This window comes from Galleria mellonella, unplaced genomic scaffold, assembly GCF_026898425.1.
Source record: "Galleria mellonella isolate WM207_F2 unplaced genomic scaffold, CSIRO_AGI_GalMel_v1 utg2411, whole genome shotgun sequence".
Taxonomy (NCBI): Eukaryota; Metazoa; Arthropoda; class Insecta; order Lepidoptera; family Pyralidae; genus Galleria; species Galleria mellonella.
In genome coordinates, this window is record NW_026442049.1 from 606,017 (window position 1) to 629,966 (window position 23,950).

General features: G+C 34.0%; 2 protein-coding genes across 2 annotated transcripts in view; one reads left to right on the forward strand and one right to left on the reverse strand.

Annotated features, from left to right (window-relative positions):
• Positions 1–14,666, reverse strand: part of LOC113516502 (tenascin-like) — a 34,195-nt gene extending 19,529 nt beyond the window's left edge. The window contains exons 1-3 of the mRNA XM_052894830.1: positions 14,461–14,666; positions 9,028–9,112; positions 8,005–8,804 (exon numbers count right to left, since the gene is read on the reverse strand). Of these exons, the coding sequence (XP_052750790.1) occupies positions 8,005–8,804; positions 9,028–9,112; positions 14,461–14,567 (992 nt within the window). The 5' untranslated portion in view covers positions 14,568–14,666. The remainder of the gene's footprint in view (positions 1–8,004; positions 8,805–9,027; positions 9,113–14,460) is intronic.
• A 3,063-nt stretch (positions 14,667–17,729) lies between these two features.
• On the forward strand, positions 17,730–23,586 carry LOC113512680 (uncharacterized). The gene is made up of 4 exons (XM_052894884.1): positions 17,730–17,943; positions 19,457–19,542; positions 22,130–22,785; positions 23,402–23,586. Exons 1-4 carry the CDS (start codon positions 17,911–17,913, stop codon positions 23,416–23,418), a joined length of 792 nt encoding a protein of 263 aa, XP_052750844.1. The 5' UTR covers positions 17,730–17,910; the 3' UTR covers positions 23,419–23,586.
• The last annotated feature ends 364 nt before the right edge of the window (positions 23,587–23,950 follow it).

The following is a 23,950-nucleotide window of genomic DNA, read 5'->3' on the forward strand; positions in this document are numbered from 1 at the left end:
TAGTACATCGATTCCATCGAAAAAATATGTTTAATTAAATATATCATTTTTACTATTTTCCCTGAATATTATGGAAAATATACAATAATAATATTCAGTATTCTCTTGATTTTCTTTAGTTTCAAGAATACCAGTTTATACAAAATTAAATTTTAATAAAATTCAATATATTATTGTTTTTTGATAAATTAACAAAATTGTATTAACTAATAGAAGGTATATTTAGTAAGGGACCCTAAATATACATCGAATACTTTTATCAATTTTTTTTTTATTTTTTGTTACATGCACTATTTTTTTTTCTTTTATAATATATCTCTAAACGGAATCTTTTATCATCTTTTTTACGAAATTTTTTACACAAATTTTATATTGTTTTTAATTTGTAACTAAAATTCTGTCTTTTGCGTATAACTTATGTACTTTTATTTTGGTATTTCATTAGGTAAGTGTGATATTGGTATCACACTTACCTAATGAATTAGGATAGGCCATAAGAGTAAGGACTTTTTCTTATTAAATCTAGCTTCTAAGTAACAAAATTCAACAAAACAACAGATCCTTCAAGTAAATTACCAATTAGTTAAAAATAGTAAATACAAAATTTCTATTACAAATTACTAGGTACCTACAATATTTTAAACAAATATGCAATTAGAATATTTATTTAGCAATATAATTAATGTAACCTTGAACTTTCATTATCGGGCTATAATTTTTATTTCTTAATTTAATAGGTCTATTTAAAATGCGTTATAATTATGTGAAGTTATTACAGACGTTATTGATATTTTATCATCACACCGACTTCTTTACGAGGTAGACAAAGATAAACATAGATAGACAAATATTGAATTAACTCAACAACTGCTAAACCCATTTTAAAAATTCTTTCATTTATAATAATCTACATTATCAACGAATAACAAAAGCAATATTTTTATTTTCTAAACCTATCTATTGCTAATGTATTATAATTAAAAAAAAAAGTTTTTTTTTTATTTAAATATATATTTTTTTTATTTTTTAATTACTTGTCTCTAATTATATATCTAGATTGACTATCTCTTCTATTTAGATATTTATAGTTTATGGTTACTAAGATATAGCATTATAATGTACATATATAATAAATAATAATATTTTAATAAAGTTATGTTTTCATAATAGTTATGTTTAATAAAAAAAAATAAAAAATGTCATCAATTAATAATCAGAAATATGTATGACACGTCATATTTTGTTCTGTAACATAATTGCACTTGTTAACATTATAAAATAAAATACGTTAACTGTAAACTGAAACAAGTGCCAATACACGTGACTGCGTGCTGTAATTTTCCGACCGATAACATACTAGAACTTACAAGGATAACGGAAAATAGTTATAGTATAATAAAATAGTAAATATTCTCTAATAACGAGAATATTTACTATTTTATAACCCACATATTGTTAGGGGGAAAGAGATTGTTAGTAATGGAGACTGAGAATCCCATTGCTAGCAATATACCCAACCAGGTCGACCTTCTCGCGGTTCTTCCTGGATACTATCATGATTAATTCCTGATGAATTCATCATGATGGGCTAACTGGTCTGTTTTCATTCTCATCTATCACCCTTCACTGGTGCTCCGTCAGCGTATCCCGTTAGCGCAGGCGGGGCTACCATACCATTTTCACTCATAAAATAAATCCCACATATTGTGTAATTACTTCTGTCTGTTCCTTTAACCAAAGGTGAGCCGCATGCTCGTTTGCCCCCTGTGTTGTAAAAAAAAAAAAAAAAAGGTTGTCTGTAAGAAATTGCCATAGCGATAAGACCGCCTTTTGTACCTTTATATATATATTTTAATCTGCACTTTATGCTACTATATTTCACTTAAATTTTCTAATTGTCATTGTATATTTTTATGTTTTTGATGCAATAAAGAATTAAATAAATAAATAAATGCTTAATTTTTTATTTTAGGATAACAAAAATAAAGTTAATATATAAAAAGGCCTGTTTACAATAAGGAAAAGGCCTGGCGAATTCTCACCAAATCTCATTTATTATTTTTTTAATAAACAAATTTATGGATCAGTTTTTACTTCATTTCGTATTAAGTGAGGTTTTCATTACCTCCGCCCTTTTTATAAATGAGATTTAAAAATAAGGGGGAAAGGGCATTTTATATTAGTTTTCAGTCGTCGCTTTCTATCGTGTGATGTTTTTTTTTTGATAGGTGAAAATGGTATGGAAACCCCGCCTGCGCTTACGGGATACGCTGGCGGAGCACCAGTGAAGAATAATAGATGAGAATGAAAACAGGCCAGTTAGCCCATCATGATGAATTCATTAGGAATTAACCATGATAGTTTCCAGGGGGAACCGCGAACAGGTCGACCTGGTTGGGTATATTGCTAGCAATGGGGTTCTCAGTCTCCATTACTAACAATCCCTTTCCCCTCTATCGTGTGATGTTAGGTAAAACCAAGTCGGAACCCACCGTCAAATAATAATTTAATATTGTATACCACAAAAAGAACTGAATTAAATTGTAGCAAAACCAGTTATTTTCATTTAAAAACTAAATTACTAAACCGATTTTGATAAAATATCTATGGAACCGATTTGTAAGCATATTTTTTTTTATACAACTTAGAATGGTAAACAAAGTGAAGGCCCACCTGATAGAAAGTGGTAACCGTCGCCTATAGACATGAGCAGTACCATGGACATAACAGAGTATACAATTTCGCCAATGATACCCCCCACGCGTTGTCATTCCTGAGGACTCAGGTGTTTTTCCTATGTAACATGTAATTCACGCCATATCCCACCCTTCAAACCGAAACACAGCCATGCAAACACAACTGCTTTGAAAATTTAAATACAACCGAATTGAAAATCTATTTCTTCTTGAAGTCAGTTCAAATTAATTTAATTAATGTATACAATAAAAATCTATGAAGATTTTTAATACTCAATATCTATTAAAATTTTAAAGTTATATTTATAACCTGTATATATATAAATAGTCAATAGACGCCTCTAATTACCCCATCAGGGATTATTATTATAAGTACATACTGTTTTTCAGTAAAAATATAAAAAAAGAACCATAAAAACATATTCACAGAAAGACTTGATTTTGACATGTCTTTCCAATTAATATTATCATGTCGACTTTGTAAAGAGTTTTTTTTTTTTTTTATAGTAGGCGATAATGAAATGGTAATTTATCCATGGGTGTCGTAACAGGTGACTAGGGGAACTTAATGAACGATTCAAGAGATAGACAGTAGCGTCTCTCTTAAAACATCACCAAAGCCTAACTGCAGTTGCCAACCCGCCTGCCAAGCGTGGTAACAACTGATAAAACCCACACTGTAGTCCAGTAGTGACCAGTTAACGGCTGGCATGATGAGGATGGTAAAGAATGGAATAGTAACACCGCCTGCACTAATAGTATACATTACGGCGGGACCGATGAGACAAAATAGGTAAGGATGGAAAGACAGATCAATTAGTTCATAGTGATGAATCATTTGCTTGGAATTAAGCACGATGGTTTCCAAGAGGAACCGCGAGAGGTTCGACCTGACATGGCAATGGGGCTGCTAGTCCCCATTGCTCACAATCTCTTCGTCTCCAATGCAAAGAACATCTACTTAGAAACTAACTCTATATGTAGGTAGATGCATTATGTATAGTAACGGTATCCGTCAACAGGAAAATAGATTTTTTTATAACAGGAGGAATTACTGTAAAAATACATAATAGTATTCGTAAATAAGTACGTCTATAAATCTATCATATTTTCAAATGAATAAGGCTCCAATTTGGCTTGGCAATATTGGCCATTGTTTTAGGTTTAAAACAGCCAACCCGGACCGGGCTATATCGAAATTAAGTGATACTGTATGCTCTACCAATATGTTATTAAATAAAACTACGCCACTAACAAATGGTTTTAAAAACTGATTACCATACAAACTGATCCATATAAATATTAATGTATAAGGCAAATTATTGGACAATTCATACGGAAGAAGATTACTCGGCATTTGAGTCAGCTTTATAAAATAGGTACCAGAATTGGAGCCTAATTTTTGCGTGCATATCCTACATCGGAACCAGAAAAATAAATATCCAGGTGGAAGCGACACTTTCGTGAATTCAATTCTAATAGCAAATGTAGCGCTCTGTAACTCCATAGCCAATTACGAGATAAATCAATCATGAGGGTGTTTCCTTAAAAGAGCAAGCAGTTGCGACAACTCCACGACGTTTGCTATCAAACACCTTTTTGAGATTTCTTTGGTAATGCAGCTGCAATAGAGGATCGATTTAAGAACATTTTTTTTTTATTATGAATTAGTTCTGTCTTTTGGTACTAAATTACAAATGGCGTTGTTGGTCGTGGAAATGTTCATGTAATTTACGCATCACAAATCAATAGTACTAAGTAATATAATTTTTTTAACAATTATCTAATGTTTACAAACGATTCGTGCAGTTTGCTGTCATAAGGATTAAAAAGGAAAGACTTTCAAGTAACAAACACTGCAATGAAAACGTACTTGTATGACTCACTCTTTCTTATGTATCTTGTAATATATTGAATTATTCACTTGTCATTGTATATTTTTATTTACGGTGCAATAAAGAGTTAAATAAATAAATATACATATTTCTTCCTGTGTGTGTGTGTGTGTGTGTGTGTGTGTGTGTGTCTTTGCGTGCGTGCGTGAGTGTGTATAGAACAATCTGATTTCCATTTCTTCTTGTAATTTTGACCATATTACAAATAATATAATACTAAACAGTTTTTATAAGATTCATCTCCAGTTTTGACCTACCATCGATATTATTATGCAACTTAGAATAACAAACAAGCTGATAACCCCCCTGATGGAAACTGCTGTCCACCGGCTATAGACATGAACTGGATCATGAATAACACGAAGTATACTATAACGTCCGTGGTACTCTTTATGTGTTACCATTCTCGACGACTACGATGTTATAATTATAAATAAATATATGTGAACTTGTAATATATATGCGTATATATGTGTATATATATATATATATATATATGTGTGTGTGTGTGTGTGTGTGTGTGTGTGTGTGTATGTGTGTGTGTATCGTAAAATTATAATTTAAATTAAATTAAGCGTAAATTTAAGAGTCTATTTTAGAGGTATTGCAGCATTCAGAAAGAAAAGTATATGAATGCCACTTCCACCCAATTACTTTTATAGGCGAAACAAAATGTGGTGTGAATAATTTCACGTGTAGACGTACGTGCGTGTTCATAACGTGTCCGCTACGGCCACCGCGGTGGGCTCTCGCATTTGCCGCTACATATGCACCGGACAGTACTTCACTGTTTGTTTATTAGTCATCACAATTAGGCGCCATGGATATCACGTATGAATGTCTCGTTATACAGATATAGTCAAGTCAACCCATTGTTCGTCTTTCGGCGTTTCTTCTCAGCTATTGAAAATTATTTTATAGGCCTGTTTATGTTATAAAATGTGACTAATTTAAAACAAAGTAACTTGAGAGGTAGTTAGCTAGTTATTCTTAGAAATATTTTTCCGATGCATGTCTAATTCCGTATCCATAGATATTTGATACAAAATAAATGTCATTACATGTTATTACGTATTTACGTAATAACATGTTATTACGTCATTACATAACACGTAATGATAATTTGATAATAATAATAATTATTATTATAATTTTATCAAAAAGTCTTTTTTTACTTTGTCACATGTAAAAATATTAAAAAGAAGAAACATAAATAAATAAAACTTAAACTACGGATTTAAAGGATATTTATGCTATTCAAAAATTGCAATTTAATCTGATGCACGATTGTCGGCTTATGTCGCCGGACACAGTGGCGGGCAAATATCGCATTCATAATATCACATCCTGCCTTTATCTACGTATCGTCAAGTGCATCGAAACTTAGTAATGCACTATATTCTCTTATATTATTGAGCACCGATGGAAGAGAGGAACCATTAGTAATGAGCTTTAATGTTCCTATTGCTAGCAATATGTCCTGTCAGGTCGACCTTAACGCGGTCCCCCTTTAAACCATGATAGTTATTTATTTATTTACTTACTCTTTATTGCTATAGTTTTTTTTTATTCAATTTAGAATGGCAAACAAGTTGACGGCCCACCTGATGGAAAGTGGTAACCGTCGCCTATAGACAATCAGTACCATGGACATAACAGAGTATATTGTTTCACCCATGATAGGGGGGTATCATGGGTGAAACAATGAAACAATTCCTCAGGAATGGCAACGGATCCCCCCATCCGTTGCCATTCCTGAGGAATTGTTTCACTCTACTTGACTCTAATACCGTGAATGTTTAAAACCGTTTAAAACTAGTAAAAGAGTGTAAACCAGAGGAAAACTGTACAAAAGTCGTTTGCTTGAGTACCTCTGTCCCATTCGTGTTTCAACCGTGAAGCAGTTGTATTTGCATGACTGTGTTTCGGTTTGAAGGGTGGGATATGGCGTGAATTTACAGGGTACAGAGGAATATCACCTGAGCCCTCAGGAATGGCAACGCATGGGGGGTATCATAGGTGAAACAGTATACTCTGTTATGTCCATGGTACTGCTCATGTCTATAGGCGACGGTTGCCACTTTCCATTAGGTGGGCCGTTAGCTTGTTTGTCATTCTAAGTTGTATAAAAAAACTATTCAACCGTTAACTGTCCACTGCTGAACTTAAATCTTTCCGCTAGTAGTTGACATATTCAGCAGGCAAATTGGAAACCGCAGTTAGGCTTTTAGAGATGTTTCAAGAGCTTCTATTCCATCTACCATGAGTTCCCTTTATTCACTCTTACGACACGGGAAAGGAAGGGGTGACCTATTCTATGCTGGGACCACACGACCATAAAATAATGTTAATATATATTATTAATTGATGTAAATATATAATTAGCCATAATTATATATTTACATAACTAAATTGTAACTTGGGAAGGCACTGGCTCCTGTCATGTAGTTAACGCTAGTTCGGGAATCAGGACTACATGTCATTTACACATCACATTTTTACAACATTTTGAAAATGGTTATTATGACATAACAATAATAGTTGGGCATATAATGTTGGGAAGTTTTTTATAGTTATTGATATTTTCTTCAATATTGTAGAACATACTTTTGTTCTATCATCAATAGTTTCCGTAGCGCACGAGACGATAGATATTTTATAGCATTTTTTTACACCTTGAGTTACGTTACTAAAGATGTAAATAGCCTATTTTACTCAGGGTGAATGTAGCTTTCTAATGGTGAAAGAATTTTTGAAATCGGCAAAATAGTTTTTGTGTTTATTCATTACAAACATACATACACACCAAAATACAAATCTTTCCTCTTTATAATATTAGTGTAAGTATAGATAGTTCAATAAAAAGATTATTATTATTAAAAAATCTGTAAAATTTAATATCATCAACGACACTGTAGGATCAATAAATCTTTATCTACAACGATCTCAACACTTGAACGATCAACTTAACTCGATGTCGAGTGGACTCCACTACCAAGTAGGCAACACACTCGATCTCTCGGCTCGATATATTTGTTCAATAGCTCTACTGTAGTAAAACTCTTTTTTGATGTTAAAGATAATAACAACTCACATAATAGAAAGTAACAAATTAAACATATTTAGAGACCTCAAGCGTTGCCACCCCTTGGGGGTACTCTGTGTATTTATATTGCTCTCTCTAATGACTATGAAAAAAAAACTATTCCTATTTCAGTGTCTAGAAATATAGAGTCATTTACGAATCAACCTCAAAGCTAGGGAAAGGAGGCAAGGTAATATAAGACTCTAGCACAATCTATTTAAAAAAGAAAAACCACACCTCTTATCCGAGACTAGAGAACCTCCATAATCGATTTCCTCACCTAAAAACACATTAATAGAACTTACATATAGGAAAACAGTATACTTACGGTACTGTAAAATAGCAGTTTTTCTCCACGCATTCGCCTTGAGCATTGCAGCTTCCTGTACAGTTCATGGTGCAGGACTTATAACATTCGTGTGAGCTTCCTTCTTTCTTTATATACCCATCGAAACACGAGCAAACATTTGGCTCTGCACAAACACCATTCACACAAGTCTCGTTACATATCGGCAAACAGGAATTATTCACTTTTAAATAACCAGCATTACATTGGCAATTGTTTGGGCCAACACACACCCCATCGCAATCGTCGCATTTTGGGGTACAATGTGTGCTATTTAGTTGCGTGTATCCTTGCAAACAGGAACAAGTATTTGGTGATGTACAACTTGCATTCACACATTTTTGACAAACAGGTTTACAGTCTTGACTTATTCCTTGCTTCGAAAAACCTGGTAAGCAAGTACAGACATCTGGAGCAGTGCACTTTCCATTTTCACAACTCTTCGTACATATAGGTTTACATTGGAATATTGAGTCTAAAGAATAACCAGGTTCGCAATGGAAACAATGAGTTGTATTAAATTGAGTGAAATTCTTCTTACAACTACATGTGCTATTAGCGACACACTCTGCGTTAACGCAGGGAGGATCACAAACTGGTTTGATGCAGGCATTTCTATGTTCTGGATCAAGGTACGAAGGTGGGTCACATTTGCAGACATTGGGGGCTGTACACCGGCCTCCTAAGCAGCCTGTACTGCAATGTGGTATACATATGTCTTTGTCGCTTTTGTATTCCCAGCCGTTACAACAGACTGTTCGTTTTACCGTCTCCCAATAGATCTGTAAAAAAACGAGGAAAATTTTACAGTCTATTTAATAAGCCACTATATTTTTAAATTCCTAAAATTAGATCTATAATCTATATAAATAGTGGCTATTTAGAACTTGTTTAACTTATTAAAAGCATTTTGATGTGCTCTGATATAATGTAGTTCATGTCCGTGACCTCTTAACTGCTTAACGATACTTAAGTTCATTAGTCGTCATATAAATATAAACTTACTTCGCGTTTCGGAACTTTTGCAACGCATTTTTTCTTTCCACACTGTTTTGCTTGTGTTATGTATCTGGTTCTAGTTTTACGAACACTGCAACAACAAAAAATAGTAATTAAATGAATGTTTATTAAATGAAGATGATTCTCATTTACTAAAGCTTGTATTTTTTTCTTGCCACATCTAATTTATACCTATGTTAGATAAAGGCAAATTACGTAATAGAGATTGTTCATTCCTTCGTAAACTTTTAATCTCTTTAAGATATCTTACAGATTTCAGGAACAAGTAATCTTGTTTTAAACTAAGTTATAAGAAGTATTACGTAAGAAGTTTTCTAAATCTATATCCGGCTCGAAGGACTAAACTGTTTGATAACAATTTTATGTAGCAATGCATCTTATAAATAGGTACTCTTAGCCAAAATACTCTAACGACATCCTTGGGACACGGTACCACAGGGATAAACACTATGTAGTATATATTTATTTATTAAAAGTCAATACGCCTAAATTATGTAAATGGCGGACTTAACACTATATGGCGTTATTTAAAAGTCGACCGTAGACAAAATGGAATTTTCCATTTTTTTCATTCAATTTTAATTGACGGTGCAAAGTGATGAGATGAAATCATCGTGCTGGACTCTAGGTGTATTAATCACGATGGGCTAACTGACCTGCTTTGTCATCTCACCTATCATCTCTCACTGGTACCCCACCAGCGTATACGGTTAGCACAAATGGGGTTACCATTCGATTATCATCCATTAAAAAAAAAACTAACCTAACAGGTTATATATGGTAACCAATACGACCACTACTCTCTGTTACTAGCAATCCTTTCGACAAATGTGTACAACCGTACAATTTGGAATAATGTAACCAGACATCCACAGTACAACTGTAGGTGGGCTATATTACACGAAACGATTGTCAGCTGGCCATCACATCCTATGCTCTTCAAATATTCAGTGGCTGTCAGCATACACGTGACCTCTTTCGTTACACGCTACCTATTCACAATTTGTTCAGACAGTTTCTTATGAAAGACAAACATAGATTTTAAAATAATTTTACAAATTTACATAACGCACTATATATTTTTTTTTTTGATGGATGAAAATGGAATGGTAAACCCACCCGCGCTATCGGTATACACCGGCGGGGCACCAGTGAAGGATGATAGATGAGGATGAAGCAGGTCAGTTAGCACATCGTGACGAATTCAACAAAAATTATTCACGATGGTTTCCAGGGGGAACCACGTGGAGGTCGACCTAATAGGGCATATTGCTAGCAATGGGGCTATCAAACTCTATTGCTAACAATCCCTTTCCCCCTCGCACTATATATTATCTATATAACAAATTTATAACTATACTTTAAGGAAATAAAGATTATAAAAATTTACTTATGATAATCAAATAATTAATTGATTAATTAAAAAAAAAGTTTATTCTATCGAGTCGATACGATTACTCGCGTGCATCAGTATATCATCTATATACTATATCCCTTGAAATAAGTTAGAATATAAAAAAAAATTGTAATTTTTTTTTGTAAAAATGCAATCAAATTCAATCACCCATGTAAGCGTGATTGAATAACAAATAACTAAACATTTTTACAGACTTTTACATTTTTTTTTTACAACTAAGGGGGCAAACGAGCTTAACATCAGGTGAGCCATGCGGCTCACCTAATGGTAAGTGACTACCGCCGCCCATGGTCACCCACAACACCTACGGCATTGCAGGTGTGCTGCCGGCCTTTTAAAAAGGAATATGCTCTTGTAATATTAGTAGAATTAATCTCATTATCAACCGAGTTCAAAAAGAATGAGATATTTAATTCGATTGTATTTTTTGTATTGTGTTTGTTACCTCATAACTCCGTCAGTTGTAAACCGATTTAGAAAATTATATTTTATCTGAAAGGATATACTTACAGATTGATTCCACAGAAATTTTATAAAAATCGGTTCAGTAATTTAGTTTTTAAGTCAAAATAACAGGTGTTAGCACAACTGAGGTCGGTTTTTTTGTGTAACACAATCTCGTTTTGGCATCTTGCTTTGGTAATTTCTAATCCGAACCCTTGATAAAAAGCGTGAATACATTTCTATATAAAAGGACTACTTTATAAAAAAGCCTAACTGTGATATTCAATCCTTCTGCCAAGCGTGGCAACTACTGGCAAAACCCCCTTTATGATGAGAGGCTATGTGCAACAAAGGACAATTTACAGCTGACACAATTGCGTATAGATCCTTATCAAGACGTAGGTTCATTTTTAGAAACATTTTTTATTTACCTAAATACTTGTATTATTACGTAAAACAAAATATAAAAAAAAATTAATCTATCATGTTAATCACTGAATGGTAATAACGAACTCGTCAACTCGTCGGCCAGTAGGAAGTCGCGAAATCCGAATGAATCGCTTTAGGAAACATACGGCCCTAATGATAAGATAAATCCTTTTCAATAATAATAATACACAGAAGAACAAATAATAATAATACCAGAAGGAGACTTTGTACAAAAGTCATTTGCTTGGGTACCTCTGTCCTATTCGTATTTGTTGTGTTTGCAGAGCTGTGTTTCGGTTTAAAGGGTGGGATATGACAGTGAATTTACAGGGTACAGAGGAATAACACCTGAGTCCTTAGAAATGGCAAAGCATGACAGATATCATGGACGAAACAGTATACTCTGTTATGTCCATGGTACTTCTCATATCACCACTTATCATAGCTACCACTTTCCATCAGATGGGTTGTTAGCTTGTTTGCCATTTAAAGAAAAATCAACATGAAATATCCAGTAACTTTTATTTTGTGTATTTTATTCAGGACATTATTAATTAGAAAATGAGATAGCATTAGTTGATTGTTATCGTTTTGTTAGAGATAACACTGATTTTAACCATATTTTACATGCCAGAAAAAAAAATCTATTATAACTTTTAGTTTAATTAATTTTTCATAAATTTTTTTTTACTTAAGTTTCTTGAAATTGGTCAAATTAAAATTGACAAAAAATTTTACTGTAAAATTCTGATATTTGCAATCTACTGTTAAATTTTCCTTTAGTGATACCTTTCTAGTAACAATTAAGTAAATGTACACAAGTGCTAATTTTCACCGGCAACTTCGTCCTCGTGTCCGGGATATGTTTACTGATCGGGATAAAAAATTAGCTTATATCCTTCTCCATCCCATAAAATTCGTGTATACCAAATATCATAGTGATTGATTAAGCCGTCGAGGCGCTAAAAGGTATCTAACAAGTACCTAAAAAGCCCACTTTCACGTTGAATTGAAATTTGTTACATGGATAAATTATATTCCAATTTGGAACATAGAATACTTTACATACTTATCCATGGAGGCAAAGCAACGGAATTCAACATAATTAAAGAATTATTTTTAAAAAAATCACACATGGATGATCGACAATGTGTTTTTTTTTTTTGATGGGTGAAAATGGAATGGTAGGTCCGCCTGCGCTAACGGGATACGCTGGCGGAGCACCAGTGAAGGGTGATAGATGAGAATGTAAACAGGCCAGTTAGCCCATCATGATGAATTCATCAGGAATTAACCATGATAGTTTTAAGGGGGAACCGCGAGGAGGTCGACCTGGTTGGGTATATTGCTAGCAATGGGATTCTCAATCTCCATTACTAACAATCACTTTCCCCCCCATCGACAATGTGTCGATGGGGGGGAAAGTGATGACGAAACGCCAGAACCGTAGCTTTCAGTCAAAATTCCTACATACAGTTTAGAATTGAAATCAGCTGACGGCCCACCTGATGGACAATGGTGACCATCGTCTATAGACATTAACAGTATTGTAAATATCACAAAATGTACTGTGACGCAAATTGTATACTTCATCCGTATGGGCCTGTAACTATGGTATTATGCCTGCTAGTTTTACTGCCATATGTCAACCTTCAAACCAAAACAATAAAGCACTAACATAGCTACTTCACGAGAGAAGTAAGAGTAGGACAGAAGTACCCAAGCAGAAAGCAAAATCTTTTTATTAACATTTATAATTTTAATATAATATCTCTTCTAGACTATGCTGATGTTGCCTACCTAGATCCCACACAGGAGCTTCTTGATAAACTTGAGCGACTGCAAAATCAATGTATTAGATACATCTATAACCTTCGAAAGTATGACCACATATCTAGTTATCGCAGTCAACTCAAATGGCTTCCTATCAGGCTACGGAGAAATGTCCACATTCTTACTCTTCTTTTCAATATCCTTTTTAATCCAACATGTCCACATTACCTTCAGGAAAGATTCAAATTTCGCGAAATTGATGTTCGCCTGAGATGCAGTAATGACTTCATTATAGATTTGCCTTGTTTTAATACTCAAAGCTATGCCATGTCATTTACTGTACATGCTGCATGTCTCTGGAATTCACTTCCTAATAACTTAAAGATGGCACAGTCGCTGAAATCTTTTAAAGCAGGTATCATAAAATTTTATTTTGAAAATCCCTCTTCATTGAGCCAATTGTGAATATATGTATTTATTATGTATACATGTATGTGTATGTAGGAGTGTATATATGTATGTGTATGTATGTATATATATGTATATATATATATATGTATATGTATGTGTGTATATGTGTATATATGTATGTGTATGTGTATAAGTTTTTATTTATTAATGTTATATTATTATTAATTTACTTTTATTATTTACATATGTAGGTATATAGAGCTGTTTTTATTGTGTTATATATTCAATTTTTTTTTTTTACTGGGTATTATTTAGTTTATCTTTAATTGTACGGTTATTACCCTTATACATTCTACAGTTTTCTTTCAGCTTCTCAAAGGTTGACTGTAAGAGATCCCTTTATGGGATAAGTCCGCCATTGTATACTAAATCATTTACTAGTATTTAATCTGACTTATGTACAATAAAGATTTTTACAATACAATACAATAATAAGTACCAGGTTGCCTTATTAAAAAAAGCTCGACTGTTTTCCGGACCATTCAGGACCCTTAGTCTTTAACGACTTCGACATGCGCGCGAAACTGACTGCATTTTATTACATTAAAATGTAATATGTACGAACTTTTTAGTGATAGAAACTTATCTCACGCGAATGCGGTTCTACGTTCGATTTTTCCTACGTTCCAATTTAGAAAAGATACCATCTTGCCTTAAAAGACTATCATTTACATATTACATACTTAAATACTAGGCGACTGGTATATTTGGTGCTAGACAAATTTATTTACCACTTTATTGCACCAATATTACAAGACTTGTTAAAGAATTTTCAATGAGTATAGTGTAATACAAAAGGCGGTCGGTTAGCAATAGCTAAGCAATCTCTTCCAGACATCCTTATTATAATAAATTAATAAATAAATATAATAAAACATAAACACCTTGATTTCGCTGTGCACACCCCCTCGCCCGCTTTCAAAGCTGAGACGTGACACGCAAAATCCAAACAGCACAGCACAAACAATACACAAAACAACTTTGACACCATTCTGGAACCACTGCCCACTTTCTCAATTACACTTAAGTAGTATATTCTCTCTGTGTCAAACTTCACACACGCAAAAAGTTGTTTAAGCTTTTAAACAAGCACTACCATCATGGTATCGAGACAATGAGAGTATGAACGTATCGTACTATCGCCCAAACTACTTTTAAATGCCCATATCATTAATACGAAGACCTCATTATACAAAATCAAGCTATTTCAACCCTTATTTTAATAGGCATAAATTACAACGGCCCATCCATTGTTAGATATGACTCATTTTTGCAGCCGACTACGCTTGCATAATTAGTACAATAATATGTATTGTAATTGATATTTTTGGTATAGGAAACCTAAGAAGTACGATGCATTGACATTGTAGTCTATATTTATATAAATTTATATATTCTACTAAATGAGTATCATACCCGTTAACTGTACGTAAACATAGGTTTCCCCCACAAAGGGAGGGTTTTACTAGTAGTTGCCATGCTTGGCAGGCAGATTGGCAACCGCAGTTAGGCAATGGTGATGTTTTAAGAGGAACGCTGCTGTCCATCACTCCACTATGTAAGTAAGACTAAGGGTAGTCGCCTCTTACGACACTCATGGGAAAGAAAGAGGTGGCCCATTCTATGCCGGGACCACAGTGGCTTATTTTAAATATTAATAAAAAGGTTATAGTATAAATATACTGTACAACTGTACAACCTTAACATAAATATGTTTATACTTGCACAGTAAAATTCAAAGTGATTTTGTTTGTTTATTAATGCTCGCAGTCTTAACGGCTTTACCTATAATCGTGAAATTTAAGATATATGCTCTATCAGAGAAAATAAATATTTTTCACAAAGAAACAACAGCTGAAATACAAAAAAAAAAAACTATTTTACTTGGAGAACAATCTGATTTCCATTTCATCTCGTAATTTTCACCACATTACAAATTACTAAACAGTTTTTATAAGATTAATACACAAAGGAAAAATTTTAACATCTCCTATTTTGACCCAGTATCGATATTTTTTTTATGCAATTTAGAATAGCAAACAAGCAGATGACCCCCTCTGATGGAAACTGCTGTCCACCGGCTATTAAAAAGAATAACTGTTGAGTTTCTTGCGGGCTCTTCTCAACAAATAACAACTTTCCGAATACCGCAATAGATTAAAAAGACTTACGATTTAAAAGTACTTGTAAACGTTCGAAATATATGAGAGAGAAAGAGAGAGAATGTGAGAGAAAGAGAGAGAGAGCATGTGAGAAAAAGAGAGAGAGATAGAACTCTTCGAGCAATAAAGAGTTAATAAATATATAAATAAATTTTATAGGTTAGCTATATCACACAGCTTTATCCGCGCGACTACAGTTAAAATATTTTATTTATTTATTTATGTTTTAATAAATTATTTTGAATAAACATATTGAACAGACGACCTTAGTTCTGTTATAGTTCTCTTCCAGCAAACCCAAAGTCAAAAAGTCGCATTAAATATCCCACTATTAATTTAGAATATGATCTATCTATGTACCATATTTAATTCAAATCCGTTCAGTCATTTAAACGTAATTAAGCGACAATAATCCAAATATATGTAAATTTTATATTTATTATACTAGATATACAGACAGACAATAATACATTGTTATTAGTATAAAATAACATGTTATCATAGATAATGGTGACTCGGGTTCACAGAAAGCGGGAGCGCGTCGGGATCATTGACACGCAGTGTCACCCAGTGAAATGTTTCAGAAACTAATTGATAACGACTGATAATGACTATCATATTATTAAGATTAGGATATAAGGATATAATATAAAAAAGTACAATACATAAAGCGTTCTTCGAATGTTGCTATGTGAAGTAAGCGAGAATTTCGAGACTAGCGTTTGAGGAATTGTATTTCAATTTATTCAGTAAAATATTTTTCTCAAACATGCTCGGAAATGTGAGCTTTATTTTGACAATCTTCTTCGAGATAAATCAAAATTGCCGTACTGGCCAGATAGATACATGCGGGCAGCGGCCGGCAAAAGTTGTATGAAAATCCATATCTGTCGTGTTTTGCAGCCAGATAAATTACTATGTAAACTTATATCTGTCATGTAATTTAAAAATGGAATGAACTTTTCCTTCGAACATGGCTACCAAGGAAGTAACTAATAAAAGCTTTTATTTTAAATTTCGAACTAACTTGCAAATAGAAAGGAACATTATGGCGCGTGAACAATTACTAATGTTCGTTATTCGTCATTGAACTTCAAAAGTAAAATTGTGTTTTTGATTTTCGCGCATTGTTTGAGAAAAGTACTATACAAGCCTTGGCCACAACTAGGCATTGATGGACTCACGTATGTGTACCTCGGCTAAGCCTCGGCCCACATTTGTACGTTCATCCATCAATGCCTCAGTTACTGGCCGCTGCAGTAATGTACTATTATTTATTTATTTAATAACGTTCACCTACAATTTTCACATTTTAATCAATAATACGTAAATAACTTTGCTTAATTCAAAAGTATTTTATTGCAAACACCACATTTTTTTTATAACTCAAACGACGGAACAAGTATATTTAGATAGAGAATATTTTTTTTTAATGTATGATAATGGAATGGTAACCCCGCCTGCGCTAACGGTATTCGCTGGTGGAGCACAAGTGAGAAATGAGAGTTAAAAGACACCTGGAATTCAGCACGATGGTTTCCGGGGGGAACCGCATGGAAGTGGACCTGATAGGATATATTGCTAATAATGGGACTGGTAGCCCGCATTACTAATAATCCCTTCTTTTTTTATACAACTTAGCATGGCAAACAAGCTGACGGCCCACCTCATGTAAAGTGGTAACCATCGCCTATAGACATGAGCAATACCATGGACATAACAGAGTATACTGTTTCGCCCATGATACCCCCGATGCGTTGCCATTCCTGAGGACTCAGGTGTTATTCCTCCGTACCCAGTAAATTCACGCCATATCCCACCCTTCAAACCGAAACACAGCCATGCAAACACAACTGCTTCACGGTAGAAACACGAATGGGACAGAGGTACCCAAGCAATCGACTTTTGTACAAAGTCTCCCTCTGGTAATTTTACTATAAATAAACATTATTGAATGAATAATAACACGTTTAGTTGTAAATTCTATTGAAACTGTCTTCATGCATTCAATTGCCTCTAAAGTATACATATTGTAACAGGAAAATATTAAATACATATTGATCACTGCTTAATTATATATGTTATACCTCATTGAAAATTCTCAGAGAATACACAGCTGTTAACTATTATATTTAGTGATTTACAGAAATTAGTGTTAAGTGAGAAACGAGTATGGAATTCTATTATAACATCCTACTGTATTCGGTAAATATTACATTGATGTTTATAATAAATTGTCGTGTGGTCCCACCATAGAATAGACCAGCCCTTCCTGTACCGTGGGTGTCGTAAGAGGCGACTAAGAGAACTTAACTGTCGAGAGATGCCCTTTCCTTTTAAAACATCACCAAAGCCTAACTACGGTTTCTTTTGATGGGTGAAAATGGAATGGTGATCCAGCCTACGCTAACGGGATACGCTGGCGGAGCACCAGTGAAGGCTGATAGATGAGAATGAAAACAGGCCAGTTAGCCCATCATGATGAATTCATCAGGAATTAACCATGATAGTTCCCAGGGGGAATCGCGAGGAGGTGAACCTGGTTGGGTATATTGCTAGCAATGTGATTTTTAGTCTCCATTACTAACAATCCCTTTCCTCCCGCCTAACTACGGTTGCCAACCCGCCTGCCAAGCGTGGCAACTACTGGCAAAACCCCTTTGTAATGGCTAATATGATAATATGAAGTTTAGTTTTATTATAAAACATACCATACCATATTAGCCGTTAAATGTCCACTGCTGAACATAGGCCTTCTTCTATTAGTAGGTTTTGCCAGTGCCATGTTTGACAGACGAGTTGGCAACCGCAGTTTACCCCATTGCTAGCAATATACCCAACCAGGTCGACCTCCTTGCGGTTCTCCCTGGAAACTATCATGGTTAATTCCTGATGAATTCATCATGATGGGCTAACTGGACTGTTTTTATTCTCATCTATCACCCTTCACTGGTGCCCCGCCAGCGTATCCCGTTAGCGCAGGCGGGGTTACCATACCATTTTCACCCATCAAAAAAAAAACCGCAGTTTACCTTTAATAATGTTTTAAGACAAACACTATTGACCCATCCCTCGACTATAAAGTTCCCTTAGTCGCCTCTTACGCCTACCACGAGAAAGGAAGGGCTGGCCTCTTCTATGCAGAAACTACACAGCGAACTAGAAGTAAAAACTAATTTTAATTAAAGTTTTTCCTTAATAATTCTCTACGCTGTGTAGTATAATAATAATTAATAATAAACTCTTTATTGCGCACAGTAGAGATGTATACAAGGAGTATTTATACAGAATGTGCATATACAAAATATAATGTGAATGATAAGTCACTAAAACAATAGTAAGGTAATAACTAAAACGTGACTTTAAGATTAGAGAATACATTTGGTCATAACAATGTATCAATTACTAGCTTTTACTAGATTTTTATTGAAACATTTTTTAACAATTCTGCTTTGCAATTGTCTGAATTTACTCAAATGTCAGCCCTATATTACTTTATATGATTGAAGCTACTATTTTCGAAAGAAAAAAACTGCTTACTGAGAAAAAAATTATTTACTTGGAAACATCCGATTTCGCATTCAATTACTTTTATTGTAATCTTTCCACGAAACATCTCGTGGTTCATCGGTTTATTGATTGAAATCGTTTATTTTGCAAGCAAAATGTATTTCTTGTTCAGATGTTTTGCCGCTAACTGTAACTACGTTCCTTTCAGATATTCTTTCAATCTGTTCACACCCACTGCACGGATTATTATATGCTGTTTGAAATGGATCCACATACTTTGAAGCCTATATTTAAGTAAGTATATGCCCATCAACCGCACAGAATCTAATATCTGCCGTTACGGAGGAAATATTAATACATTTACACATACAAAGTTTCATGCCAACCATCTAGACGAGTGGCGATCTTCCACCGTGCATTTTTCAAGCCACTTTCTCCCACGCACAACTACTCTTTGGAATCAACTTCTAGCAGCAGTATTTTCGAATCGATACGACATCATAGCCATCAAGAAAAAATCACATTCCTTTTTAAAAGGCCAGCAGCACACCTGCAATGCGTTTGGTGTTGTGAGTGATCATAGGCGACGATAGTCACTTACCATCTCGTGAGCCGCATGCTCGTTTGCTCCCTGTGTTGTAAAAAATACATTAATCAGCTTAAGAGTTGAAGGAAACCAACTATTAAAAGTTTCCAAACATTTCTGGCCAATATCCACCTAAAAATTTGCATATCATATGGGATAGTCTTGGTCACCCCATTGTCAAGTTCGTGATACCATCGATGATGTAACATGTACTGTTCGAATGTCGTATAAACTCGATGGAAATAAAAGCATTCGTATGCCATTTTTACCCAAATAAATTAAACATTCTTTTAATTCAATCTACATATATCAGCTGAATCTAAATTAGAAATTTTTGAACCTCTCTATAAATTATTAATGCCCATTAATACCTCTGTTTCCGTGAGTAGGGAAAGTAGATAAAATCTTATTTGAGAAATCAGTTAAGGGTACAACAGGGCTAATTTGCCTGAAGAAAGTAAAAGTCCTTAAGAAATAAAAAAAATACTTCATGACGGTGCTCTTAGTACTCCTCATATGTTACCATTCCTAAAGACTGACTTTTGTTATGGTAGGAAGCTAATGCAGGTAATTTCACTATCCCATTATATTGGCACAAACCAACTGCTTTACTACTTTATTCTAAAACTTACATTCATGTTTTAACAATGTCTATGTACATGCACAATGGAAATTTTATGAACTTCCTGTGTTTGTCGTTTCCGACAATCGATTCGACTTCCTCCGGAAGATTTCTTCAGGGGTAGTACGACTCTTTGCGTCACAGCGCCTCGTCGTCAAGGCGGGCTGCAGCTTTTTTTTTAATGGATGATAATAGAATGGTAACCCCACCCGCGCTATCGGTATTCCATAACGGAGCACCAGTGGGAGATGATAGGTAAGGATGAAGTAGGTCATTTAACCCATCGTGACGTATTCATCAAGAATTGTTCACGATGGTTTTCATGGGAAACCACGTAGAGATCGACCTATTAGGGTATATTGGCTAGCAATGGATCAAACTCCATTGGTAACAATCTCTTTCCCCCCGCGGGCTGCAGCTTGTAGATACGACAAATTCGTAAAATTTTCATTGTACATGTACATACAGCAAAGGACTGACTTAAAAACAAGAAACAAAAATTTATAATTTCCTCAACAAGAAATAAATATATATCATTATCTAATCTAATTCCATACCACGCCATCATCACATCATATCAGCCTTTCCCTGTCCACTGCTGAGCATAAGCCTCCTCTTTGAAGGATTTTGCCAGTACTTGCCACCAATGGCAGGATAAGCCTTGGTGATGTTTTAAGAGGGACGCTGCCGCCCATCCCTCGTCCATTAAGTTCCTTTAGTCGCCCCTTACGATACCAACGGGAAAGGAAGGGGTGGCCTATTCTATGTCGGGACCACATGACAATCTAATTTAATTCAGTAATAAGTATATTGTACAAATACTTAAACATTTTTATTAAATACGTCAATGAAGAATGATAAAAACAACCATTTAAGTGGCTACTCTCATAGATAAATTAATATATAAGATATTAATTTATTACAATTTATAATTAAAATTGATGAATTTATCAATTAACAAATTGATTACTACTAATTTTATGTACGTATGTGCTGGGCAGTGGTGATAACTGATATCAGCCACTCTGACTCACAGAAGTGATGTAATTAGTGCATCAGTATATTGTAACGTTGACTATTTATATATTAGTCACTAACTGTATTATTTTATTTATTAAACTTCTAGCCATCCCGAAAAACAAGTACAAAATTTCATTAAAGTCGGTTGAGGGGTTTTGGAAGTCCATTCACATTGTTCATTCACGCTAATCATAACGTGAACGAGTAGCGTATCATATATTTATTTTATTTTTAAATAATTAGATTATGTAAAACCAGTTATTTTGATTGTTAAACTAAACTAGTGAATCGATTTTGATAAAATTTGCATCGAACCAATCTGTAAGTCTGCTGGTAAATAATGCCTGGTGTACTGTGAAACAGCAAACAATATCAACGATAAACTATTGAAAACAACAGTGAAAACAACAACTCCAACAGTGGGAGCTAAATTTTGCAAACTTCAACTCTAAAAAAGAACTTAAAATCTCTTTAATCGCACTCTAGATTTTATGAGGAAATCCAATCCCAATTATCCCAATTATTATATATCTTCAACGTCTACATCAGAATATATACAACTTAATAGGCAAAACTCCAAGTGACAAACGCCAGTTCAGTCCACTCCCACAATTATCTCTAAATCCAATAATTTAAAAGTGTTTTATTTCCAGTTCATTGGACAATTGGGATGAAATAGTATGCCGTCCAAATTCAATTGACTTGAAAACAATTGACAGGAACTGTATAGTTACAATGAATTGTTTGAACATTACTATATGTGAAAATAATTCGGGAACCATGTTGATCACAGATCCATTTGAATATTTAACTCCTAATAATACATCACCAAGTAATCTAACGGAAATATATAAAAGCAAAATTATAAATTTTGATTACGCAACAACAGAATCAGTTGAAGATACAAATAATATAGAAAGTACAAGTGAAATTTATTCTGAAACAGAAAGTTCCGATGTTATATTGGGTAAAACGTCAATATTAACAAGTACAGATTACTATAATAATAGTATAGAAATAACTACAGAAAACAATTTATGGACCAATATAGATAGTACAAAAGAAAATACTCAAGACAATGTAAAAGAAGTTACAACTACGGAAAGTATCACAGATATAATTAATGATATAATAAACAATGCATCAATTACAAGAAATATATTAGGAGATGAAGAGAAATTGTCTGCAGAAAAAAAGGCGAGACAATTAGTCATACTATTAGCTATACTTGGAGTTGGTGCTGTTTCTACTGCCTTAATATATTTAGCTGCAAGAAAAATTAAAACGATACTACAGTCTGGGACTTACAGTAAGTTTATTCGGTTTCCTAATAACATAGTGGCAATAAGCCTGTAAGGTTTACAAGTCTTCCGTATGTTTCTGTAAGTTAGGTGTTTTATTTGTTAGCTAGATATAGTGAACTAAATGTGATTTTGCATTTATACTGGACGACAACTTTGTGCGCTCTTTCAAGCATAAAGGTAAAGACAATATATTAAATTAACTGAACATTATTATAAAAAAATCACCGGTTAGGACCCCCGGACGGAATTTAAGCTTTTTGGCATAGACAAATTGCAGCCTGAGATAATTAAAACGACATTAACAAAGATTAGTGGGTGGAAGTCTCTCCAACCGCGCTGTCACTGCTCTTAGAATTTTTTTCCTTAAAGAAAACGGATGAAGCAAGAGATTTATTTAAGGACAGGAGCCGTTTACACTCAATTCTCTCTGCCTTTCCCTTAAAGGAGCTTGCGTATATAGATACATACATATTGTGCATACATAGTAATAAGTCTTGTCTCTATACAAAATATTACAATATCCTAAGACACAGTTATAAAGCCTATTTTCTTTATTGATTTCCGATAGGTACTAAATTAAATTGATATATTTATTGTAATAAATGTTTCGTGTATTTTCAGGATTGCCCAATCCATAATACTAATGTAATTGGATGGAGTGACGTCATCTGCCTATTTTGTGAGCCACGACCACGGCACACAAATTTAATACATTTTAAGAAATATGTAAACCAAAGACTTATTTATTTGTAGTACTAAAGTTAAATTGAGTATTGATATACAAATATATTTATATTTAATGGCAATTATTTTTTTTTTTTGTAAAAATATATTATTTAATCGTTTAAAGGTTATTAGAATTAGTATAAATATGGAATGATGAAACGTGATGGATCACTTGGATCCTGATGGAAAGTGGTAACCATCGCCTATAGACATGAGCAGTAGCATGAACATAACAGAGTGGAATATGGCGTGAATTTACTGGGTACAGAGGAATAACACCTGAGTCCTCAGGAATGGCAACGCATGGGGGGTATTATGGGCGAAACAGTATACTCTGTTATGTCCCTGGTACTGCTCATGTTCATAGGCAACGGTTACCACTTTCCGTCAGGTGGGCCGTCAACTTGTTTGTCATTCTAAGTTGTATAAAAAAAAATGCACTCT

Excerpts from the sequence above, each read along its gene's own strand:
- LOC113512680 (XM_052894884.1), top strand. The coding sequence starts at position 17,911 with ATGGAATTCTATTATAACATCCTACTGTATTCG. Across the intron at positions 17,944-19,456 it reads ATAACATCCTACTGTATTCG|ATATTCTTTCAATCTGTTCA; the intron begins GTAAATATTACA and ends CGTTCCTTTCAG. Across the intron at positions 19,543-22,129 it reads ACTTTGAAGCCTATATTTAA|TTCATTGGACAATTGGGATG; the intron begins GTAAGTATATGC and ends TTTTATTTCCAG.